The sequence below is a fragment of the Trachinotus anak genome, unplaced genomic scaffold, assembly GCF_046630095.1.
Source record: "Trachinotus anak isolate AG129_WGS33_773 ecotype Australia unplaced genomic scaffold, CSIRO_AGI_Tana_v1 ptg000005l, whole genome shotgun sequence".
Classification (NCBI taxonomy): domain Eukaryota; kingdom Metazoa; phylum Chordata; class Actinopteri; order Carangiformes; family Carangidae; genus Trachinotus; species Trachinotus anak.
The window spans coordinates 4,346,522-4,373,504 of NW_027273856.1; the positions used below are offsets into that span (position 1 = coordinate 4,346,522).

General features: G+C 45.5%; 1 protein-coding gene across 1 annotated transcript in view; it reads right to left on the reverse strand.

Moving 5' to 3' along the window:
* Nucleotides 1–1,136: 1,136 nt before the first annotated feature.
* The window catches only part of efnb3b (ephrin-B3b), an 80,169-nt gene continuing 54,322 nt past the window's right edge, over nucleotides 1,137–26,983 (reverse strand). The window contains exons 3-5 of the mRNA XM_071477882.1: nucleotides 12,674–12,766; nucleotides 9,823–9,882; nucleotides 1,137–5,761 (exon numbers count right to left, since the gene is read on the reverse strand). Of these exons, the coding sequence (XP_071333983.1) occupies nucleotides 5,328–5,761; nucleotides 9,823–9,882; nucleotides 12,674–12,766 (587 nt within the window). The 3' untranslated portion in view covers nucleotides 1,137–5,327. The remainder of the gene's footprint in view (nucleotides 5,762–9,822; nucleotides 9,883–12,673; nucleotides 12,767–26,983) is intronic.

The following is a 26,983-nucleotide window of genomic DNA, read 5'->3' on the forward strand; positions in this document are numbered from 1 at the left end:
GCTGTGTGATGTCACCAAAGAGGCGTAGGTTCTCCTACGCTAACAGGTGCAACGCATCTATAGTGAGGAGGATGTCAGTCAAACAGTTTGTACATGACCACGCAGTCCTGAGATCAGACAGGCTGAGTGAAAACATGTGTGTGCACATTAGAGAGGTGGGGCTGTAATGTGATCAGTGTGCAACACCCTTAGAACAGGAATAGTTTGGTTTTTTTTAAGAAAAAGAAGACATTTTGACACGTCAGTAGGAAAAGTGCACATGTAAATAATAAATGCAGTGATGGCTGCAGAGGAGAGGAGGGCTGACACTGACTGAAGGTGTGCTGTAGATTAGCAGTCTCAGCAGGCCGCTGGTGAATGGATGTTTACTGCATTGCACTCGGCCTCAGTTACAGTGACAGGTTGTCATGGCAGAGGCAGTGAGAGGTGTCCACCAGGATCAATGCCGGTCTGTGGCAGTGCATACGATTGCATTTGTGTGCAGACATGTTTGTGTTTGCGGAGTTGGGGTCAGTGAATGTGTGTGTGTGTGTGTGTGTGGCATGTAATCTACTCTCACACATCACAGATCAAAGGCCAAAGGCAGCTGCCTGGTCATCTCATCTTAGGCCACCCTGATGGCACACCATGCTCTTGAAGGCCTTAAAACACACACACACACAGTTGAAACAAATTTTGGAAGGGAAGCAAAAGACGCTAACAGTTACCATAGAAACATGCCACAAAGCTAGAGGGAGAGCGGGGGAAATAGAGGAGGAAGAGGGGTGTAGAGAGGGACACATCGAATGAAATCAGCTCCGTCAATATGTTGCCAAGCAACACTCAACACTAACGAAGCCAGGTTTGATAACTTGTTGATAACACCAGTGGGAGAGCCAGTGTGTGTGTGTGTGTGTGTGTGTGTGTCTGAAATGGCAGTGTTATTAGCAGAGGCAGTGAAAGAGCCCCCACTGAGACAAGCCCAAAGCAGAGATAAGGGGAGAGACCTTCTATTAAAGGTAGGGTTAGCAGTGGGCCTCAGGAACTCACTCTCTCTCTCTCTCTCTCTCTCACACACACACACACACACACACTGAGAACAAAAGACCTCAGCAGACCCTCATACAATAATGAATCACACAACAGGACCAAAAGAGTGGTGCTTAAACATTTTCGTTTGTTTTTTTTTTTTTTATTCAACCTTTTTTTTTTCCAAACCAGGAATGTACTAGTTTTTTCCTCTCTTTAGAGGTGTGTTTGGGGGGGAGGGGCAAAGGGAATGGGGGAGGAAGGGATGGAGGCGGGGGTTTAGGGGTCGCCGTGATGAGTAGACAAGGGGTAAGGAGGAGAGAGGAAGAGGAGGAGAGGACACAAAAAAACCCTTCTCACACAGAGTTGTCCCAAACACAAAGTCTCAACACGTCACATACGAGAGCCACCTTGCTCCACGGCCTCCGCTCGCCGGCTATTGGCACAAAGAAACACACACACACTCACACTCACACTCATTCACGCACATTTACACACACTTTCACCAACGGAGAGGTGAGGGAGCTAGGCGGTAGCTGCTTTTTTTCCTCTCTCTCTCCTCCATTCCACAGAAAACAGCACTTTCTTCTTTCTCTTTTCAACATGACAACCGGCGGCCGTGTCCATGGTTTTTAGAAAAAGCCAACACGTTGAGTCGACCAGTCAAACACAAACAGTGAGAGCCAGAGACACAACTTTGAAATAACATCGACATGAAAACCAAACAATTAAAAAAACAAAAAAAAACCAAACAAAAAAAAAAAACAGAGTCCAAGAGATACTTGACATTCTGCTGAGAGGGAGGGGGGAGATGGGGCGAAACGGACTCAAAACAGGGCAGTGGCGTCTTCTTCGTCGGGGTCGTAAAGTCAGAGAAAGTTTTGTTTTCCCCCCATCGCGGCAGCAGCCATTTTAGAGTAAAACACTGTCATTTTGGATTGGAGCGCTCCAAAGAGTTGCAGAAGTTGTTGAAGAGAGAGTAACAGACACTTCATTTGGCTTGGAGGATTATTTTAGGTACTCTGAGCATGTTTAAATAGACACAGACTGAACAGCATACATAAAAAACACAAGTCGGTAGTTGTACAAAAAGAAGAATTTGAGGTGTTCTCCTCTCATTTCATCTTTCAAATCAATTTTGATACAGTCAAATACAATCCCAACTCAGTAATGGTATAAAAACATATCTGAACATCATCATCATCATCATCATTGTGTGTTGAACAAAGTCAATTTGGACGAATGTGACACTTAAGTATGAAAGATATCGCATTATAGGATGTTAGATACTGATACAAAACACAGCTGAGAAATGTTCAAAGGTCCAGATTTAACACTGGCTTCACACAGAAAACATGGCTACATCACTGGAGGCCGTGTGTGTGTGTGTGTATGTGTGTGTGTGTGTGTGTCTGAAAAACAAAACTATAAAAAAAGCTTAAGCTCTCCACTGCCACCCAGTTTACACATAAGCCATAAACATGTTTGAGCAACACAAAACAGCTTTATTAGTATGCACATGTGAACATATTGCACCTCCTGAACACAGCGTTGTGTTATTGCCCTCCAAGGTTGAGGTGCCGGGCACTAGTGTGTTTGTGTGAGTGTGTGTGTGCGCGTTTGTGCGAGGGCATGAGGGTGTGTGAAAGGAGGAGGAAAACACACACCGCACACAAAACCCTCTTTTCATCTCTCCCATGTCCATCGGGTTAGTCTTAATCACAGAAACACAGAGTCATATGAAAGCAATCAGCATTTTTGTCAAGTGTGGGTGAAAGTGTGTGTGTGTGTGTGTGTGTGTGTGTGTGTGTGTGTGTGTGATTGTGGGAGAGCAAGCGGGAGTGAGGCAGAATGTATGTCATTCAATGCAATCAGTAGGCATTTGTGACAGTCATTAAAAGGTGTGAAATTTGTGTTAGGATGTGCGGGTGAGTGAGTGTGTGTGTGTGTGTGTGTGTGTGTGTGTCGAACAGAGAGAAACAGAGTGTACTGACTGCCTCGGGGATTTCTCTTGTGTGTGTGTGTGTGTGTGTGTGTCCGCAGCTAGCAGTGTACTGTGTGCGCTTTTATAATAAAATGAGAGAGCGTGTGTGTGTGTGTGTGTGTGTGTGTGTGTGTGTGTGATACACAGAGATGCATTTCAACACAAAATTTTGGCGGAATTGAGGAGCAAATCTGAAATGTGCCACCTCGAGTTAACGGTTAGTGTGATTGAGTAAAGTGTGTGTGTGAGTGTGTGTGTGTGTGTGTGTGTGAAAGAGAGAGAGACAGAGAGAGAGAGAGGGAGAGAGAGAGTATGTGATGGGATCTCTTCTTTCCATGGTCAGAGTTCAACTCCGCTGAAATCCGTTCTGGCTGTTGGTCCATCGCCTCCGCTCAGGAGGCTCAGACCCTCCGTTTAAAGAAAAGGTTTCTCTCCTTCGCCAGCCACTCTTTCATCTGCTCTCTCCATCCCTCCTTCCTCGGGATCCTTCATCTCTCACTCCTGCCGCTCCTCCCCTCCCTTCTGCTTCTTTTTCTTTAGTGTGCAATTCCTTCACAGTCTTTTCTCTCCTCGTCTCCCTCCCTCCCTTCCTCTCTTTCTCCTTTTTTTTTTGAGTTCTGCATTCAGTTGCTGCTTTATTCCTCCTCCCCAGACAGCACTCTCTCTTGCCCTGTTCTTTTTCCTTTATTCTTCTTTTTCATTTCTCTCTCCCCCTCCCCACCCTCCACCATCACCACCTCCCCCACTGCCCCTCACTTCTTTTCACGTCTGCGTTTAAAAAAAAAAGCGTTTGGGTAAAAAAAAAAAAAAAAAAAAAACTTCCATAGATGGTTCTACCTCAACACTTCCACAAACGAGGTCTAAACTTCAAAACTACAGCATAGTACAAGGAGCTATAAAAATATACACAGAGTTCAGAGACCCTAGAGGGGGGGAGGGAGGGGGAGGGGAAGGAGGGAGCGAGGGAGGGAGGGAGTGAATGAGAGAAGGAAGAGAGGAAGAGAGAAACAACCTCTGTTCGCCAGGAAAATTAAAAAAGGGATTAAATTAATATACAACGCAAAGGGAAAAGGAAGGAAACAAGGTCGTTCTAAGTCGTGAAAAACAAAAACAGCAGATAAAAAATGTCTAGCAACAGAAGTGTAGTTTAACAGAGTGGGTAAAAATAATGAAACAATAGAAAACAGAAGAAAACATCTAGAAATTATTTACTGGATATTCATATATATAATCTATAAGTGTTGATAGCGATAAAAAATCTCACTTTTTTTGATATTCGCTCACTATTTTGTGTTTTGGTATTTAAGACAAGTCTAAAGAACGCACGCGTACGCACAATCACCCCACACACGAAGCTTACGCACACGCACGAACTACACCCCACACACGCATATGCAAACTCATATGCAAACTTGCTGCACTGAAGCACACTAACTGCACACACACGTCTAATGTGGAGCAGCAGCGCCATAATTATTATCCAAGTCGTATGCGCACTCGCACGGTCGCACACACACACACACACACACACACACACACGCACACACATTATTAAAATATACAAGATTCTGAGTGTCACCGATCGGTCAGACCTCCTCAAGCCTGGGTCTGGTCATGTGACCGCTGCCTGGGCTTTGCTGATTGGACGAGTCCGAGGCCCCTGTTTTCTCAGGAGAAACAAACACAAACGAACTAGAATCCTATTGGTGAGTTAGTGGCAGGGGCCGGTCTCTGGTCGGCTGATGGAGCTCGGAGGGACGGGACGGTGGGACAGGCAGGTATGGCCTCTGGGAATCAGAGTTCTCCAGCGCTAAGTGGGTTCAGGGGTGTTTTTGTTTTGTTATGGATGTAGTTCTTTTCTTTTTTCTTTTTTGAAACATCACATGTCCCAACGCCAGGTCCATACTCCTAGAAAAAGAGTGTGTGTGCTGCACATACACTCTGGCGTGTTGGGGAACTCTTCTATTCAGCACGGGTGGGACTCGTTTAGCTCTGAGTTAACAAGAAGGGGGCACTCAGAGGCTCTTGCCCATTCGTGAGGGCCTTGTTAAGAAGGGCTATGCACGGTTACAACATTGCCCTTAACACACACTTTGTGGCCCAGTTGTGTGAGAATGGGGTGGGGAGGTTTATTCAGCTAGAAACACAACTGTGGCCGGGGGTGTGGGCTCACGGGGCAGTGAGTGGGGTCCAAGGGACAATACTGGTAGTATTGAGGGGTTCGGGGTCGGAGCTGTGATGGCGAGCTTTGCTGTGGCTTCATTTGGAGCAGGGATTTTGTTGGTAATGGGTGGAGGGAGGTGGGTGTGTCCAGTCGGCCGCAGCGGTGGCCGTCTCATACTTTGTAGTAGATGTTGGCTGGGCTCTGAGGCGGCATCTCCTGGACGATGTAGACGGGGTGGCCATAGTCCCCGCTCACCTTCTCGTAGTGCGGGCAGTAGGCCGAGTCCGACGTCCGCAGGGGGATGATGATGTCGCTGGGCTCGGAGCCATTGTTGTTGGAGCTGGTGATGCCCCCGCCGCCTCCCCTCTTGGGGCTGGTGAGCGAGGACAGCGACAACGGTGGGTGGTGGGTGTCTGAGTGCTTGGCATGCCGCCGCCGGTAGCACACGATGCAGATCACAGCGGTCACCAGCAGGAGAAAGGCGGAACCTCCCGCAGCGCCGGCAATGAGGGCGATGTTGGAGGGCTGAAGGGGCCCGTTCTCGCCGCTGCCCTCACCCCCGAAGCTGTTGGGTCTTTGAGACTGAGTGGAGTTCCCTGCGCCGCCTGTAAAAGATCACAACACAATCTTATTATCCTCAGTATCACATTGATTTATATTTTTTCTATAAGCATATTAATCACCACAAATATCCCAGAGCTGGCTTTCACAAACATACCAAACTTATGGCTCCGCAATGTAATACGTATGCAGCAAATGTCACAGAAGCAGCTCATGTGGTCTCCTTATTGGCGTGATGAAGTGGACAGCAGTGCATATAAAATGAAGAGGAATGTCTGTAGACTGGGTGTGTGAGTGTGTGAACACCGTACAGTATATACTCTTGTGGACAGCCTGGCTTAGCCACAGTATGTATCAAGGTAACACACTCTATTTCCCTAACCTTAACAACTGTATTTACTTAGCATTACAGGAAGCCACATGAAGAGAGCCTCCCCACTCGGCTCCTACCACCAGACCACACACTCCGCCTGCCCGCTGGCCTTCCTGCCTGCCTGCCTGTCTGTCTATCTTTTTATCTGTCTGTCTGTTTATCAAACTGTCTGTCACACTATCTCTCTGTTTGTCAGCCGATTGCTCTCTCTGTCTGTTGTGTGTCCGCCTGAAACCTAAGATCTTCACAGCCTCGGAGCTCACAGCTTTCTCAGCGGGAGGTCGGGTCAGAACTCAGCAGGTGGATGCTGGTCTGGAGGTGTGTGTGTGTGTGTGTGTATGTTTATAGAGTTGTAGGGGTGCTAAGGCTCTGGTCCCGGACCGTGTGAATGTGTGTGGCGAACTGGTTAAGGCCGGTAATATGAGTCCCTGCTATATACAGCCTTTGGATTGGTCTATCATTATTCTTGGCACACGTCCCTTTCTTTTCTCCCTGTCTGTCTGTCTCTTGCATCTCCTCCACTTCCTTGCCCTCCCTCGCTCTGTGGTTCTCTCCATCTTCGGGTTATTGTAGCTGTAATGACCTACCTCGCTCTGAGCTCACTGCCTAGCAACACACACACACACACACACATAAATGTGGACATACACAAACAATGCACGCAGACACACCTCATCCCCCTGCTGCTAGGCCCCCAGTTGCTCTGGACTGACTGGGAGCGCACTGCTAATGCCGGACGTCGATTACACTCCCTTCTCCTCCTCTGCTTTCTTCCTCCCTCCATTAACCCAACATCCCTCATTCTCCATCTCCATTATGACTGCCGCCTTTCACCGGTTCTCTTTATTATATCCTCTTCCTTCACCTCTCCTCCTCCGCCTTCGCCCCTTGCTCCTCCTATTTTCTACTTTGCACTCCCTCCTGTTTCCTTTTTTATCACACGAGTTCAGACTTTGATGCCTTCTTTTCCCCTTTTTTCCTTATTCATTAGAGAATTTAACCTTGGAGAGAGACGACCTGCAGGTCAGAAGTGAAAGAACAGGTCAAGGTGATAACATACTTTTATCCTTGCTGTCCTTTCCTGTCTCTTTCTTAAATATAACTCACGTTTCAGGAAGAAGTAGTTAGTCTTAGGATTGTTTTTATATTGCTAGACACACTAGTTATGTTTCCATTCAGAACACACAACATCTACTGGATCACATGACTGTCCCTCCTGGAAAAGGGATCCCTGTTGCTCTTCCTGTAGTTTGGGGAAGTTTTTCCTTGTCTCACTCACAGGGCGTTGTAATGCTGCACACATGATTAAAGACCCTGCCCCCCAAAGTTAACCTAATCTTGTGAACATGTCCATATGTGTTTTATATAATACAAGACATATGATGAGTGAAATAAGCAGTCAAGTCCATGACTGAGTGTTTCCACCTTGAACTGCAGTGAACCAATGACAGTCTCATAACAGTCAGGGATTCATAGGTCATATATCTATGGAACCAATCCTGTCTACTTGCTGGGATGGGTGGGCGGGGAAAAATAAACCCAAAACACTGTCAGTACAGAGAGCCAGAGTTTGCATTACCACAGCCACTAACACTGTGTCAGCCACTGCCAGTTACAAGCTAACAAACAACATTAACAAAAAGAAGATGCTAACTGTGCCAACTGTTCTCATCTGCTAGTCTCTGATTCTGGTCACAACAGACTCCTTATCTGAGTCTGGGTCAGACTGAGGCGCAAACATCTCTCTGATGCTAACCATCTTGATACTCTCTGCTCTTTAACCTGTCAACCTAGCACAAGCAGTGGTGGGTGGGGCAACAAGGCCTGATCCAGATTTATCAATGAGGAAGTGAACGTAGATCTGCTTACAGCCCCAGTTTTTCACTTTTTGTGTGGGAAAACCATGTTAAACAAAATATTACAGAGTTGAAAACATGTCTGGAGAGAAAGTTTAAGACCCTTGAGGCAAATTTGTGATTCGTGATACTGGGCTGCATAAACACAATTTGTCTTGACATTAAATTTTATCACTAATTAAACTAAATGCATGTTTCTGAAATTCTGACGTGAGAGCGAATCAGTGTGTGTTTCCATCAACAACCCATATATGAATATATTCAAGAGGATGTGACAATGTTACATAATTAGCACCAGTAGCTCCGATGCATCATGGCATTTCATTACTGCTTCCCACATAAGGTGGCATTTGTGTTTTTTTTTTTTAATGAATTAATTTGTCTCTTCCTATCTATGTGTCATGGATACAAAAGGCACCAAAGGCCCCCATCTGGGCTCGCAGCAGGAACAGGAGTGGTTGCGTGCACTCCTGACACCTTCGGTCTTTCTGTTTTTGTTTTTTTTTTTGGGGGGGGGGGGGGGGGGGGTTTCTAATAGACAGACAGCCTGACATGAATACTTCCTCTGCAGTAGAAGATGCAGAAGCAGTGGATTAAAAAAATATGTATTGATGTGCCAACTTTGTCATCTCAGCCAGTTATATAGTTTTTTTTTTTTTTTTTTTAATTGCATAAACTGAAAATGAGCAGAAAAACTGGCGAATAGCAAGATATGCAAAAGAAGCAGCAAATCTGTGTGTGCACAATCGAAGCGTGGTGGTGTCAGACTATTATCTCCTGCCATCTTTATTACTGTCAAGTTGCACATGGTGCCAGGCAGTGTCACAGTGAATAACCAGCGACACTCCACTGGCTGAGATGATTTCAAGTATATTCACATGAGGATTAGAAATTCTGTCATAACTGTTGTGTCAGGAGTCAAAACAATTATTTCAGATGTGTGGTTAAGTGTGTGTCAATATGTCCTCGTCAGTCAAAAATGCGTAAAATTCCTCATTATGTGTTTCATGTAAATCAGTCCAGTAGGGAACCCGCTGTTGTTTGTCTCATTCTAGTAAAAACAATACTTCACACGTACACTTCTCACCTACAGCATGTGAGGTATGGACGAGTGATTGGGCGATGTGTAAATGCCCCAGTTCACACATTGGGTACAACAGGAAAATTCACTCCAGAAAAACGAAGAGAGAGAAATGAACACAGCTGAGGGTGAATCGTGTTCTTTCTCCTCCACTGAATGACTTTGAGGTGGAGCGCGACTCTAGCTGCTCTTGTTCTATTCCCCTCTCCTCTTTGCTTTTCAATTATTCTTTTCTTTCTCTTCCTTATGTGCCTCCCACTTCTACCCACTCTGCTCCATCACTCCCCTCCGTCTCTTCTCCTCTCTCCCTTCATCTTTCTGTAATTCCCATCCTTCTTTCTTTCTGTCTCTCGACAGAACTGCAGAATCCAGGCCGCCCAAACTAATGACAATAATAACTCTCTGAAAATGTCGCCGCCGGTCTAGCCCCTCTCTCCTGCTGCCCTATCTCCTCTCTCTCTTTCTCCTCCTGCCTCTTTCTTCCTCCCTCTCTTTTTCTTGTCCTTCTCCCAAGGTAGCTATTAGCCATCCGTTCCCCGCCTGCAGCACTTAGCTCGGAGGGCTGGGCGCAGAGATGAGGAGAGGGATAGAGAGCAGAGAGAGAGGGAGAGAGAGAAAGATATGGAATTAAATGGAGAGATCCACAGATGTCACCGCTGCACATTCTCCATCTGTCGCCTCCTCCCTCCCTTCTCCCCGCCGCTTTTCTTTTTATCCACCAGTCTTTGCTTATTCCCTCCATCCATTTTGTGGATGGATCCGCTGTGGATTATCTCCATTTGGTCTCCTGCTTACCTGGGTTTCTGCTGGTGGTGCGTCCCGCTGGCTCCTTCTTCGGAGGCAGTCCGTACGGGCCTGGGTGAGAGAAATTAGGGTGGAATATGAGCGGAATGGCAGAAACACAGAGACAGCCTCGACAACAGCCAAGGCTCTCAGAAGTGGTCCCAATAAATGACATTAGCAAAAAGAGAGAGGCAGCCAGAGGAGGTTTAATAAAGGATTCCCACCCCCCTTCCATCCGCATCATGGGAGAACACATATTGATTGAGCTCCGATGCTCAGCGTATGAGCACTTTTCCATTTGTTTGAATGGGGAACTAAAGAGAGGCCGTTTGTTGTTTTGGCCAGAGTGAATTTACACGGGGCCATAACGGCTTGTAATCTGTAGTCGCTAAATCAGGCCATCTGTCTAGCAAACCCTCAGTAATGGTGATGGCATTAAAGAGCGTTTATGTGACACATGCAAACGTGCACACGCACACACGCACACACACACACACACACACACACAGATGCAGCCCATTGTAGAAGTGGCTCTCCTCACAGCTGAAAGAGAGGATTCAGAACATACTAATGTTGTTCACTTCTGAGCTGTCTGGCCGACAGGAGGCTGCAGGAGTTTGACGGTGGGACGTGACGATTCAACGCCGCAGTTTAAAAAGGTCTGTTAGTGGTCACTGCAGCAGCAAGGGAGAGCAAAACTGCACAATAAACCCACACACTGCACCACAAACTGGTGTATGTGTGTTTGTGTGTGTGTGCAGCCATCAACCTATACATACTGACATTTAGAGGAGTGTAAAGCTATTGGCTGGCAACTCCCTCGTGACAGCCCACCAAACAGAAGTTAGGGGTGGTGCTGTCTGGATCAATAGGAACTGCTGTGTGGTCATCAGGGGCGAGTGGAGGGAGGTTCAGATTGTGTGTGTGTGTGTGTGTGTGTGTGACAGAGACAGAGAGCAAGCAAGATAGATAAAGAACAAAATAAGAGAAGACAGGTCAGTGTATGTGTGTGGGGCAAGGGTGTGAGTGTGTATTGTGAGTGTGTGTGTGTGTGTGTGTGTGTGTGTGTGTGTGTGTGCGTGTTCCTTGGAGCGGAGCAGAGCGCCATATCTCATCAGAGATCACCATGAGGCGGCACGCCGCTTATTTAGACGACAAACAACACAGACGTGACCTTTCAGCCACACAGCAGATAAGATGGAAAGACAGAGGGAAAAGAAGGAAATAACAGAGAGGGGGATTGAGAGCTGTAAGGAGAGATGGCCAGCATGCAAAGTGAAGGGGAGGTGATGAGGACGGGGAAAAAGGGAATTTGAAAAGGGGGCAAGGCAATGCTGCTCGGAGGACAGATGAGAAAAGAAGAAGAACGGGGACAGAGAGAAAAAAGAGAAAGAAAATTTACAAATAAAAAGATGTGTGTGCATCTTAGAACTTCATTGTGTGTGTGTGTGTGTGTGTGAGGAAGGCAGCGTTTCCACTGCCCGTGTGGTGAAAGAGCCAGGGGAAAGAAAGCGTGTGTGTGGCGGTGTTTCTATTGAGCTGAGCTGACTATGCTGATGTTCTGGGCTGATAGAGCCACAGCAGCGCCACTTGGCTCTTTGCTGAAGAGCCCCGACAATACACAAGGCCTGATAACACAACACAGGCTAAAGAAATGGAAATAGATGGGTGTGTTTATATATATATATATATATATATATATATATATATATATGTGTGTGTGTGTGTGTGTGTGTGAGGGGGGTCGTGTGAAGGACAGGTGCCTATTATGTGCAGGAATGTGCAGGTCAGTGAAAATGCTTAAATGAGCCTTTCTCTGCTGCTTTTTTTTTAAAGGCTGCATGTGAGGGTCATTACCTGTGAATATTTTCCAAACACATTAGACGTGTGCGTAGCTACGAGTCATTAAAAATCACTGACTGTGTGCTTCAACACTGAATGGAGTCATTTTGTTATCGTGCTGTAGCTGGCAGGTCAGCTGCGTGGGGAGACGTGGGGAGACGTGTGTGTACGTGTGTGTGTGTGTGTGTGTGTGTGTGTGTGTGTGTGTGTGTGTGTGTGTGTGTGTGTTCTGGGGCGATTCAGGTTGCATGTCTGAGTCTCTGTTATGTGCTCACGTCCTCCTATGTGTGAGATAACGTTTCTGCCTGTAATGTATATACCACACAGGGATGTGTGTGTGTGTGTGTGTGTGTCCAGCGTGAGACAGTAGTAGTTAAAAGGCAGAGTGAGAAGGGAGTCAACAGGGCTCATTAGAGCTGACTGATCCCACACTTCTCCGCTGTTCTCTCCACTTAACGAGCCCTAATATGCTCAGCGAGAACACGCACACACATACACACACACACACATAAAGAAGTGATGTATGTGTGTGTATGTGAAAGAGGAACATGAGAGAGATGCTTTAAAAGTGGAAGAGGCTGCATGGCAGATAAGGTGCAGTAATGAATGCGAAGCGCTCGGCACTGTACAGATGGGAGATGATGTGAGATGCGGTGGACTGGAGCCAATGTGTGTTAGTCACACTGTGTGTTAAGTGAGTGATTGTGTGCGATGCATGAATAACAATGTGTGTGTTATGAGCAAGAGAGTGTGTGGCGGACTCCACACAGTTGTGCATATGGGGGGGGGGGGCTCACATGTAGGTGTATGTGTGTGTGTACTTGTAAATGCTGCATAGTGAGGACCAAAAAAAAGTTACTAACAGAGTGAGGACGTGTTGGCCGGTCACATTCTGACATGCCTTCAAATGGCTTTTTGAGGGTTAAGACTTGGTTTTATGGTTGGGGTTAGAATTAGGTACCAGTACAGGACAGAGGTACAAGACTGTGTGTGAGAGAGAAAGAAAGGTGAGAGGACTCACTCTGTCCCACTTTCAGGACCACCTTCATGCCTTGCGTGGCACACACTCCGCCTCTCATGCTATCCAGGCCTTGGCGCGTCCCATCTGACGTAGCTGCAGGGATGGAAACACAAAATTACACAATTAGCCAAGTAACACAGACACATGCGCTGGAAACCCATCTGTTAAAGCCACACAAATTCACTCTCGCAATCTATAGCCGATGCCAACAATAGCTTCTATTCACATGGTCAGCCGTTCCAGAGAGTCAGCGAGTGACATTTGCAGAGGCAGCGATTTAAAACTCCACCAGAAGCTCTGAAATGTCAAACTACGAGGCGGCAGCACTTTAATAAGTCCTCATTTAGCAGTCCGCTGGAATTCATTAACACCCCCACCGCACTGCGTGGACTCAACCGCTTTCAGTCAACTGCAATTGCTGCTGGGGCTGGAGAAATAGCAGGAGAGGGGGGTAATCTAGAGAGGCAGAGACCGGTTGATGGAAAAGAAGAAAAAAAAGAGGGATGGTAATCCAATCAGGGGCACAGATGAAATAAAATGGAGCCCCTGAGACACAGAACACTGTGTGGAGAGAATCTGGACCTGATTGGTTAGAATACAGACTGTGTTGAATGAGTTAAAGCTCTAATTGGTAATACCCCATTACTAGCTCTGCTTATGTTTTAATTAAGTGAATTAAAGAGAATTTTCTTATTTAATATTGAGGACTGATGTGTTAATGCAGGCGATGAGGGATTTAATGTGCATTTTGAAGCTATAAAGGCTTTTTTTCTCCAAGATGAAAAAATGCAACAATTCACTCTGAATAGTAGAGATGCAGCGTCACAGTTTACATCAGCATCATGAACTGTTCAGGAAGCAGACATGTTTCCTTCTAGTGAAGCTGTAAGGGGGGGCAAAGGAGGTCAAGCAGTGCTGACAAAGTGCACAGGCAAGAAGAAATAAAGAGAAAGAGAGAGAGAGTGCATGAGTCCCTGTAACACTCTGACACTTCTTACATAAAGCAAGTCAGTGGATGCATTAAAGATCACTGGTCTGCAGGTCACAGAGGCTGCAGGAGGAGGAAGGAACACGCACAGAGAGAAGCAGGATGGAGGGGTGAGGGGGTGGGGCTGTAAAAATAAGATGGGATATAAATATAAAGAAGCAGAGACAGTGTGACTGGAGAGAGAGAGATAGAAAGAGGAGGTGACGAGTGAAGAGATGAAAAAGGTCTTCAAAGTGAGAATCACACCTTGTGTGGCCAGTCTCAATCGTTCGTATCCAAATGTTAACGGTCTCCGCGCTATGACTTCACTCAACACGCCACATCACAGCCTGCACGACACGACGCACACTTCTGTCTTTGTCTTTCAAGTTTGACCCGGCGGAGCGGCTGATGTGTGGCCACAGAGGCTGATGAAGAAGACAGAAAACATATTCTTCCTCCTTCCACCAGCCCACCCAAACACCCCTGCACACACCACCCTATCTGTCCTTATTTTCCACATTACAGCCCCCGGGGCTAACCCTCACCTCTTCTCCTTAAAAGAAAAAAAAAAAAAAAGAATATATAAGAAATCATTTTCCCCCTGCCACTTCCCTTCAGGCTGTAGATTAGCCTGTCTGAAGCAAGGCAGAGAGGGAGGGATGGCGGATGGCTCAGGAGAAAGAGGAGAGAGGGAGAAAGGGAGGTGTGAAAAAGAGGAAGCTTTACTTCTAACACCTCCCTCTTTCTTTCCCTCCATCCCTGCAGGATGCAGAGTGTGAAAGCGGGAGGAGGAGAGAAGCAGGCGGAGGTCAAGGCGAACAGCAGTTCGGTGGGAAAGCCAGGAGACAGGGATGGATGAGGGGATATATAAAGACGGTTTAAATCAAGTGCTGTGAGAAAGTTTGTACACTCCTCAAGTTTTTCTACTATTTGTTGTACTAAAAATATTTTTAGAATCACAGTATTTTTCTCTGTCTGTGCAACCTATCTAATATTTTCTATCACACTAATGTACGTGGGCAACCTCATTTATTTTAATGAAGTCAAAATAAAAGAGAAGGAACTAGAGATAAACAGCTCTTATTTTATCAACTCTTGTTGTGTCATCATAATATTTTTTGAAATTATCTTTATCTTCTCAGGTGTCGTGTTTATGTTGAATATTATTCAGATTCTCAGAGGAATTTAAGTTTTCGATGAAGAGAGATTAGGAAAAAATGTGTTTAATGAGACTAAACATCAGCAGCAGGTCTGGGCCTTAACAGTCCACCTCCCTGTGACTTCTGTCTGATCGCTTCATAAGTTTATTCAAATAATTTCAGTTTCCTGATCAGAGTTTATGTGTTTTTATGTTGTTTTTACACAAAAACAGAATCACTGTGAAATAATCTTATAGCACAACAAGCTGGACCTAAAGTCACATCAATTTTTACCAAGTCAAGAGAGAAACATGCAATAAAAGTGTTTCCCACCGTGACAATTAATACTTTCAGTTTTATTAGTTATTTCACAATTTGTCAGATCTTTTAAATATTCTATAGGAGAAAATGTATTTGTTTAACAACATTCAGTCTGTTATAGATTTCCACACAAACCAGTGACTCAGGTATAAAGAAGTATTATCTAGTTTCATGTGTGGCAGTTTTTTCTCTACAAAATAGAGCTTTGTACTGAACTAAGTCACGATTTTACAAACTAATTCAGTGCATCTGCACCACATCACATGCATTTTTTAACATCATTAATTATGTGTTCTCTTCCTCGGGCGATACGTGCTTGAATACAAAGCTATGAAAATGAATGATGATAAGCTCATTGTCTCAGTTATCTTCAAAATATCACAATTGAAAAAACACTCAGAATACCTTTTTTTTGTTTTTACATTATTTATTAATTTTACATAATTTTCCTTGGAAACATTCCTCTCCGTCTATGTCAGAAACCTTAAATAGAAACTTAAGAAGGTGACATAAGAGAGATTACATGGTTTTGCCCTCCACTCCATCCCAGGACAGGGGGAACAGGATGTGATAAAGACGGGCTGCAGGGCAGAAACTGAGTGCAGCAGCTCCGGTTGAAGGAATGGACGGAGGATGGAGTAAATAACCCTAACTGGTCTTAAAGAGGAGGCCGGAGGACTATGAGTTTTCAGAGAAATAACCGCTGACACACGAAGGAGGACAAGAAGGTGACAGGAGATGAGGGAGGTGAGGTAGACGAGGGTGAGGAAAGGAGGAGGAGGAGGAGGAGGTGTGTGGGGAAGCGAGGCAGAGAGACTGATTGCCTGTGACAAGCTGTTGGTGATATGATGGGGACGGGAGACTATGTGAGACGATAGAGACGACCCAGAGCCCAGTGGACGGAGAGAGAAGGAAGAGGAGGAGGAGGAGATTCATAGATAGAGGGAGGGAGCAGAGAGAACGCAGATAAGTTAAAAACAGAAAGTAAGGAAAAGAGTTTAAATGACATGATAGATAGCAGAGAGGTAACAGACTCTAATGTCTCCATTATGGAAAAGTGGAGCAGTAAATGGACACAAAGAAGAGGGAGACACACAGAGAGACGGAGACTGAGAGCCCCACAGCCAAATTCACCCGGGAGAGCTCCACCAATGTGATTTTTGCAAATGCAAGCTCTTTTCTTAAACATCATAATCAACAGGTCACAAATACCACGAAGGCAATTTTTGTTAAAACACTGAACTGTATCATGACAAATCCTCTTAAAACCATTAGATATGTTAGAGGTGCCACTATTTCTGTCAATCTCAATTTCACAGGAACAATGTGAACAAAGAGATCACAGCTGCTTTGTCCTTGGATCGGAAATACCCCCCCCCCCCCGATCTTGGGTTGCTAAATGCCCAAAAAATGCTGCAAATTCCCCCACACTGTGGGTGGGTGGGTGGGCGATATCACCAGATCAAGGTAGAAATAATCACAGAACATCTGTGAAATCCTGATGAGAGGCAGAGATAAGATGAGAGCAAGGAAAAGATGGGGAGATGCAGGAGCTGGCGTGCCTCAAATCTTTCCCACCTCACTTAGGGAGGACAGAGAGAGAGAGAGACAGAGAGAGAGAGAGAGAGAGAGGAAAAAAAATAAAGTGGAGGAGTGTATAGAGCAATTTGGGATGAGATAAGAGGAGAAAGGAGGGAGAGCAATAAGAGAGAAAGAGGGAGACACGGGAGGGAGAGGAGGGATGAGTAATTGATACAATGATCAGCAGTGATGGGGGGATGTGAAGCGCCAGAGGACAGAGGAGAGGAAGGGCGTCGCTCTGCCACCCTCATTCGACAGGAAGACAGGAGGGAGAGGCGGAGGAAGTGGAAAAACTTAATTAATGAAATAATACTGCAGTCAACTTCAATCAGGCTGCATAGAGCCGGGACTGAGTGCACAGGGAGGCAGGCGGGGGGGGGGGGGTGTATCTAGTCCATAGAAAAAAATCACAGAGTGGATGAGAGTCTTTCTCTGTGTCTCTCTTGTTATTACCAAGGTCAGCGCTGGGCCAGGCCTCCTCTCTGCTCCCACTATCGCTGCTGCAGTCAGCTCACCGTTATGTAAAAGTACTGGACTCCACTGGAATCATATCATACACCATCAGACCTGCGTTCAGCTCCACACTGGCTGCTGCTCGCTGCTCTGGACTATGCAAAGTTGCTCCATTTGCATTAAGATGCAGCCTGGACCCCAGTGTTTGCCCTCCCACTCTATTCAGCCCTGGTTATATATTCCACACATGCTGAGTGACGGCCGGCCTCCCGCAGCAGAACACCGGCTCCTGTGAGTGATGTGAATTTGTGTACATGCTGATGTTGTTATTTCTATCACACACTTCTGCCAAGTTTGGGTCACGTCTCACATTTCACTCTGTCAGGACAAGTGCTGGTTTATTTTTTTGTTTGGTTGAAATGTAATTTTTTGCTCTGCTACATCCTGTATAAATTTTAGCTTGGGTTGCACACTTTACCTCCTATGTTATAATAAACATATTTTGAAAAATATGAGTATCTTTACCTCCAAAAAAACTCTATTCTTATGTTTGACAGATGCTTAGTTTTAGCGTCTTTTCCTAAAATACTGAAATGCTAAAAATAAATGTGCTGTTTTTTCTGTTGAAAAATGCTTTCCGCCTGTTTTTCCAGCCCTGACTAAGCCTGCAGTCTTCCTCTCAGGCTGCAGTTTCATCTCTTACCAAATCAGAGAGCAGGACAGTTACCTGTGCGCAGCCTGAAAGGCCAAACCTGGGGCAAAGAGAATCTGAAAACCACTTGCTGCTGCTTGAACACATGGAAATAAAAGTTGACACAAATGAGCAAAGCAACATTTTCATCAGCTGCTCGATTCCTAGTAAAAATTAATAAATAAATAAATAAATTGCCTGTGCCGAATCAGATTTGAGATGATGCATATAACAAATAACTGTGTGTTTATGTGCTTTATTTGCAGCTGACGGAATACATAATGCGCAGAGAGGACGAGAAGGTCAGCAGGAGCCCACAGCTCAATTTTCCTCCACGGCCCCGAGGATGATTCATGTCACTCATGTCACTTCTGAAGTTATGAAGCTGCAGTTGTTTTTTTTTTTTATGCTAGGAGGGATTGAGGTGGAGCTGTCTCCGTGCAGCTGCTGGGCATAAATACTGTATGTGTGGCCAAGCGTTTGCAACAAGCCAGCTACTGTACTGTGCCACACACACTCAAACACACACACACGCATGCTTTGAGCATGCAGAGGAGACATCTTTCCTGATGACAGCTAGATTAAAGGGAGCAAAAATGGGAATGTGGCGCACAGCTAAACAGCAGATTAAGCAACAAACAGAATGGATAAACAAAGCTCGCTATAGCTCGCACTGTGCTGTCTCATGTTTCGTGAGCACGGCGGCGCCCCCGCTAGCCTCTGGTCTGTGATGGCGTGTTAGCCGCGTCATGAGTGTGTCAGGTTAACGCACGCAATAATCACGAATGCAAATACGACGTGAAAGACACAAGCGCAAGTGGGTGTTTTGCTTTGCTCCAGGCACACTGGTGAATGCTAAGGCTGGAGTGGTTTGAGTGTGTGTTTGTGCCTGTGTGTGTGTGTGTGTATGTGTGCAAAGAGCTCCCATCTGTGCAAATCAACCTAAAACCAATGCATTGCTTCACAGCGGCTTTGCCTTTAAAATCCTCCTTTTAGTTCCACTTGTTTGGATTCTGGACCACACTCTCCAGGAACAGCCACAAAACTCTGTCACTTGAGTGGACTGGGAAGTGTGTGTGTGTCTCTGTGTGTGTGTGTGTGTGTGTGTGTGTGTGTGTGGGTGCAGAGGGGACTCGGGGGCGGGATTTATCGACGCCTTCCTGTTTAAATTTGTAGTCCTCCCTCTCCAGAGGCTCTATGAGCTGCATGTGTGTCATCTGGATGACGAAGAGCATATAACCTGATCCCCTCTCCCTGGAGGCGGAGATGGAGGATTCATTCCCTCTCTCTCCTTCTCTCTGCTCCCCTGCACCCCCCTCCCACCCCACACCCCCCCAAAAAAATCCTCAATCTTGCCTTCAAAATTTCCTGTAACTAAAAACGTCTTCATAAATCTCCTATGGCGCTTTTATGACCTGGCTATGACGCATTAACGAAGCTATCACAAGCCATTACCTCGCTGCAGCGGCAAGGAGGGAGAAAGGCATTAAGTTGTGTACTGAAACAGAACGGGCATTATTTTAGCTCCCCCTTTAAAAAAAAAAAAAAAAACACACACACACACACACACACACACACACACACCAGCTAAGTATTATTTTCACATTCCACCTCCAAATTCACAATACACCATTACTTCCAACATCGCATGAGGTTTTCCAAACTTGTTTTTCTGCAAAGAGTGCAGGTTTTCTGTTCAATTGTTGCAGACAAAGGCTGCACTGTTGACTGTGTTGTGGTAACACTTGATCCACAAACGGGCCCGGCTACAAACAAGGACAATACAAAGACGTCTGCGTGTTTGGCGCCTCTGTCGCACGGTGACATGGTGGTATGTGAGCGATTCGCAGACGGGATGAGGATGATTTGTGTCTGTCACATGAGGTAATGGCAGAGTGGGAAGAGATGTGTGCTGATAAAGGCTTTGCATTGGTCAAATGTTGGCTTATTGAATACAGAAAGCAAGTTCCTCCCGTTGTGCAGCACCAAAGCACATCATTTTAAAGAAACTTTGGTTGCTATGGTTATAAATTACTGCAAAAAAATGGACTTTTTTAGTTCCTTTAATAGCATTTAATCTGACCCATGCAATCCTGAAGGGGGCAAGATAAAACAAATTGAAGCCATATTTTTAATTTCTGCTGGCAGCAAAATGGTCTGATTTCTGATGGGAGTTCTCTGTAATTTGTATTCTGTAATAATGTGAATTAAAATGCAGACAAGTCTGACATTTAGGTAAAAACACGTATGAATAGAAGTAAAATTACTGATGCAAGCGGTGTCACTTAACATGTTTCTTGCCAGGCTCAGCACTTGAGTTTGTGTGAGAGAGAAGCGGAGGCCACGGGGCCCGGACAGGCCAACGTCGGGAGCCAAGTCATGGTCACAGGTTGAACTCACATGATGCGTCACATGCCGACCAAAAAGAGACACACACACAGAAATTCACAGAGATGAATCTCACGCAAGCCCCTGATTTCACACATGCCTCTGCAGAGAGCGACACCATCACCTGAAAACCCAAACACCACACACACACACACACACACACACAGTCCACCAGGGGAAAATGATCTCAGTGTCTTTGCTTGCGTGTGGTTGATCTCTCCTCTGTGCTCGATGACATTTTAATTCTCAGCAGTTATTCGCTTTCCATCCATCCTGTTCTATTACAATCACCACCCCCCCCGCCCTCTGTCTCTCCTCCACCCCTCCCTCCCTCTGTCTCTCTGTCTTTCAGTGTCCCGTGTGCTCGGAGGGTGGGCGACTCAGAATCACTTCGTATTAACCTCCAGCATCAAACACACGCAACAAACTGGGCCAGTGCACAGCAGCCTCCACCCTCCCCCTCCTCCTCCTCCTCCAGCCCGTCAGAGTTCCAAAACGGAGGACTGGAGCGAGGAACGCACCTGATCTCCACATCCGACAAACACACACATGCACGCACGGCACTGGGACGGAGAGTATGATTGCATGTGACAGACCCGCTGCCATTTTATGGTTTAGTTCTGCGGCAATGAGTGAAAACCGTGGTTGGAGGCCTGAAAGCGCTGCTGTTTGCCGTCACGTTGTTGTTCGCCTTTGACTGAATCCATGATCATGATTTATTACACACACTCCTGATAATCCATCTGAGTATTTGTCATGTTGCATGTGTGTGTTTTTGTGAGATTAATTTTGCATTCTCATACCTCTAAATGTTAAAGCAAATATGTAAAGGTCAGGAACATTTACGTACGTCACTGTGTGTGTGTGTGTGTGTGTGTGTATGTGTGTGTGTGTGTGTGTGATCCTCAGGTTCATAATCTGATGTGATGCACAGCGGGATGGCTGCAACATTAACACAGTACGGTAACTGTGTCACTACGCATCAATAAACAATCTGCACACAACCTCTAAAAGCTGCTTACAGCCTCTATAGGAGATAGATGTATATATATATAAAGTCTGAGTCACATTTGGACCCCACTGTATGTATATATATATGTATATATAGGCCTGGGGGGGTCATCATCACTGTCAGAGAAAGAGAGGGGGGGGGACATAAATAAGGTTGTCAGAAGGCATAAACACAGAGGCCGATTTCATCCCATTCACGCTAATTAAATGACAAGAAACAAATTGCAGCAGAGCAAACGTAATAAGTCTGACTGCCCGACTCAGAAAGTAATCCACGCCAAATAAATGTGACCGCCAGAGCATAGACATGCATAATGGACCAAGAGAAAGACAAGCATGCACAAAGAGAAGGAGGAGGAAAAAAAAGCAAAAGAAAAGAGGGAGCAGGGCCATTAAAAAGAGTCCTAGTGACTGGGTGGATGAGCCTTGTGTAACGTTGGTAAAGTGCTAGCCATGTAGGACAGTCACGACCAATGTCCCTTACAACTGGGTCAATGTTCCCATCCCGGGGCAGCGAGGGCATTCTGTGTGTTTTTCTGTGTGTCTGTGTGTGTGTGTATGTGCGTGTGTGTGTGTGTGTGTGTGTGCGTGGTGAATATCCACCCGTTAACTTCCACAAACCTGCTAGAAACTGCTATCCCTGCAATCCATGTCAAGTGTACCTCTGAGTGGACCTCCATGCATATTGAATGAAAACTTCAATGACTACTTATCAATACTTAATGAATACTTATCAGTGAATCCCTGAGTGACTTCTGCAGCACTGATTTTTTTTTTTAAGCCTTTTTAAGAAGCATGCAAAGCCTTTTTAGATGCGGCTCGGTACGTAACGCACTCTGCAGCGCTGGCGGGTGGGGGGGGGGGGAGAAGAAGGAGAGCTGGCGGAGCGGGCCAGCGAGTTCATGGTCGTGTTTGGATGTCTGAACAGAATATTTTCCCAGTGCCAGCCGGGAGGTGACGCCGGATTTGCTGCAGTCGCACAGGATGAGAAGCAACACTTGAAGCTATCGTGGGGAATCTGGCTGTCAGCAGACCCCAGCGTGTGTGTGTGTGTGTGTGTTTGTGTGTGTGTCTGCGCACTCTTCTGTGCTGGTGTCTGGCAGCGTGTGTCCGTCTTAAGGTTTGTGTGTGCATGTGGGTAGCCATTCTCCATTATATCAGCCGCTAGATTGGAGGCCTGGAGAAATGGGTCAGCGCCAGCCTTGTCGTACCTTCTCACTGTCTCTGCTGCTCTTTGCTCATGTTTTTTTTTTTCTCCCAGCCTCTCTTATTCCCAAGTTGCTCCCAGAATAAAACCGAAACACCTCCGGTTGTCCACTCTTCCCGCGGCTGCCTGGATCTGGGTTAAACCAGACACAGACACACACACACACACACAGACACACACACACACTTCTTTCTCTGCCTTTCATCCTTCCTTTTCTCTTTTCCTTTTCTCTCTGTTGAATAAAGAAAATCTAAGAAGTCTCGACTTATGTATTTTAATAATCTCGGCTGAGAGAGAAAACACACAGTCTGATTTGTATGTTGAAATTTGTAGAGTAAACAAGCCATGCTTGCATGTGTGGCACAAGCAGTTTTAATAGAACAAAGATCAACAATAGTGATTCTGATGCAGTGATGCTGAGCAGACTGCTCTGTCTCTTTAGCCACTTCTTCCCCTCCTTCTATCTAGCTCAGGGGCTGGCTCATGGTGACCAGAGTTCAGTGTTTTGTCTCACACACTCACACACACACACAAATACAGACACTTGTTGCAAAACCAGTCAGAGGGGGTGAGACACCACACAGGTAACAGGATACCACAGTCATGACTAATAGGACCAGAGGGATGTGTCCCTCTCAGTCTCTTCCATTAATGCCACCATCATTCATCCTCTAGTCTTTTTTGGGCCACTAAGCCGCCTCCCCAAAAGCCCTCCCCTCTGCTCCCCACCCTCACACACACACACACACACACACAGGACTGCACATCGGCACACCTGTGTGAGCACACGATCTCTAAATAAAAGCCCTCAGTCACACATTAGCCTGATTTACTGTCTCAATTTACGCATGAATTCAGTGCAGTGAAGAGGAAAACAGGAGACAACGACACCTAACTCACACTTCCACGTCTCCTGTCACTCCGTCATACTTTCATCACAGAGGAGACAAAAAATAAAAAAAATTGTTGCAGCAATCACTCTGTTCACCAGCAGCTCTCGCTTTTCCCTCCTCTTCCACATTTTCGCTCTCCCTTGCCTTTCAATTATTGCCTTTATGTTTCCAGCCTTCCTGCCGTCCCCCTCTTTGTAGGGGCTTCCTCTCAGGCAGAACCTAGCTGTGACATTGTCTGTCATTGCAGGATTACAGTGCTGGCGCCTCGCCATGAACATGCCGAAGACGCGGAGGAGGCGACCCTCGCCGCATGCTTTCTGCTCTGCCACGGGGTACAAACCCTTCGACTAGAAAAACAGCTCATGAAACACTGTATGTGTCTGAGGCCAAAACTTCCCTCCGGGACACTGAGCTGTCAGACCGCCTTAATATAAAGTGACTTTGAGTCAACTTTGTAGCTGATGGTGACTTCTTAAAAATAGAGATATTGCAGAAAAATGTTCAGGGATTACTGGGAATATAGTTTGACTCCTGTGGTTATTACAGGCTTGTACCACTAATTTTAGATTCATTTATTCGCTGATGCTTCATGAGATTTTATATCTTCATATTTCTTTTAAAATCAAAACAAATCCCAGAATTCAGTGCTCCCTCGAAAAACTACACCTGACAAAGTAGGAAAAACACTTTGAACGGCATCATGTCCATCCAACACAGGCTAACATCAATCCCACAAAATATATAAAGAAAACCTAAAAAGCACCATCATGTTGGAACAGCACAAGCTCAGTCATTTTGAGATTATTTTAAGAGCTCTCTGAAGGACAGGCGGTCAAATAACAACGGGCCTATTTTCTGCTTTTGGGTTTGAGATGTAGGTTATGAGACTTTCTGTGAAATAGAAATTGGGAGAACAGGGGAGCAGGAAGGGGAGAGAAGTTGCTCGACTGAAGGACAAACGTCTGGTAAAACAGGAAGCTGGGAACGGTGCGAAGAAAAAAAAAGAGGGAAGTGGGTCAGTGGTCTGAAGGGAGGAACGTGACAGCGATCTGTGACATGTAGCAGGAGAGAAAGGAAGAGAAAGCGAGTGGGAAGATGGCGGCGGGGAGAAGGGAGGGGTTTTCTAAATTAAGAAGGGAAGTAGAAGGGTGAGGAGGAGGAGGAGGAGGAAGAGTGAGGGTGAAAATGCGAGAGGAAGACGGGAAAAAGCAGAATCCATGGGAGGCAGGAACCAGTTCGAGGAAAGAGGCTCATAAATGTCACTCCCTTCTGGGTGATATTAATGGCAAATGTCAAAGCCTCAGAACTTACGGGAGGTCAGGGCTCCTAAATACACACAAACACATGTATGAGCGCTCCGAGACACACAAGAGTTTTTCCCCTCACACAATGACTTTTGAAAGGAGGCAGTGAAGGAGTGGGCCTGCAGAGGAGCTGTACATCTTAAAGACTGTAATTACACATAACTGTCAGTCTAATTAAGGCTTTTAATGAACTCTATGAGAGCTCAGACAGGACAAAAACTGCCAGCCGCTGGAACGTGTGCGTGTTTGTTTGCGTGTGTGTGATAAATGATGCACTGATGGAAGAAGATGCACACAAACGCCAACACAATCAAACACTTTAATGAGCCTGAGTGCAGCTTTCAGGTCCACCATCTAATAAACATGTGTACCTGTAAGGGTCCCTCATTCGCTATAGCAACACGCACACACGCATATACACACAAAGAAGTAATTATTCCTGTCATGCTCTCTATGGTGATAAAGTGTTAAAGCCCTGCCCACTGCAGAAGCGTGACTGGACCTATAGGAAAGACCTTTGAAATAATTGGATTTGCCATTAAGGAAAACTTTGTTTAAGGTCTAGCTCAAACACTTCACAATAAAAGCCTAATCTACATTATACATCATTAAATGTGGCTGCTGAAACTCTTGGCTGCACTTTCTGTTGTCTGCCCTGGTGTAGGAAAATAGATTGGACTCAAAGATTGGAAGAATGATAGGTCTTGATTTAGTGACGGATACGGAGCAATAATCAAAATCAAGCTGATTAATGTGTAATGATGGTGGAGATACACTGTTTGTGTCAATATCAGTTTGTTATTAGTTTTGTTGGTTCTTTTGTATAGCAGTGCTTTGTATTAATGTGAATGATGTGCTGCACAAACAGGCTAAAGTAACTGCACTAGTATAGCTAGCATAGCTAATAAATACTAAGGAGGAGTAGTGACGCTACATGTAGCAATGCTACTAGTTTACCTACATGTCTTGTAGCTTTGGGGTAGCATGGCTATTTTCACTTTGTGTTTTGTTTCCAGTTAGTAAGGTATTTGTTTTGCTATGTAATGGGGTTAGCATGATCAAATGCTACATTGCTATATTTAATTTTCTGTTGAGGGAAAAAGGCCCTGAGGATTTTATGCCTTTATTAGACAGTGACAGTAGAAAGATGACAGCAAGTGAAGGGAGAAAGAGATGGACTGTATATAAAGATGGACGTAGATGTCTCTCTGAAGAGCAGGCTGCTCTGCCGTTGCCATCTTGGCAGTGCCTGACTCTGCCTAACTCCCTGCTGATCCCAAAAAGGGCAAAGAGGTGGGGCGTGTGAGGAGCTGAGACTTTGGTACATACTGGTTTGCTTCTGTACAGTTGTCATAAAGAAGGAAATTAGCTATGGAGACCAAAACCATTTTGTTGGGCATTTGAGCATGGGAGTCTATAGGGATTGACTACTTTTAGAGCCAGGCTTAAGTAGCCTTAGTTTTTGGCACTTCAGTGTTGGCTTCATTTTTCAGCCCCGGAGGTTGCGGCTTGGTATGAACACTAATAAAGCAGACTGTGGTTCATGGTCAGTACCTTAACCCCTAGGCCACCAGAGCACCTCTGCTTTAATATGTTAAACCTACTTGCCTGAGTGGCTTGTAGTGTAGCTTGCTACTTCAAGTAAAAGTACAGCAATGCTGTAAATGAACTACTTCCATTCAATAACAGCTCGTTTCAAAGAAGCTTCCCCAACAATGACGAATTGGTCCTGAGTTAAAACTCTCTTTTCTTCACATAAAGCAGATCAGTTAAAGGCAGTGACAGCATCACTATGTTATTATTGTTATGCTACTCTTACTCTTACCATTATTATTAATTCTTTCTATTTCAGGGCCCCAACCCCATAGATCAAGAAAACACTTGAGGCATAGAAAACAGTCTGTCTTTTCTTTCTCCCTCAAGTTTCATTCTCTCACTGCATGCCATTCTTTCAACCAGTTATGTCATACACTGTGGACACTGTGAATACACACACACACACACAGAAGCACTTTAAACCTGGCTCAGGTTTAGTGTTTAAATGCACCGGCCAAGATTCGGCTAGAACACAATCCTGACGAGCATGGAGGTCCTTCTAATGGATCAACACAGATTCAATACAAAGCACCAGTGTGTGTGTGTGTGTGTGTGTGTGTAAGCTTTCCTTAAATGTCCTTGAACCATGACTGTAATACCTGAACAGAGTCGTGTATCCATGCGTGCATGCTCTTAGTAATGTATGCTGCAGCCTATATGGGTATATACATTGGAATTCAGATGTTTTACTAATCTCTACCAGCACAGCCCCCTCTCTCTTCCACCCCCCCACCATTATTCTTGTTTCCGAAAGAG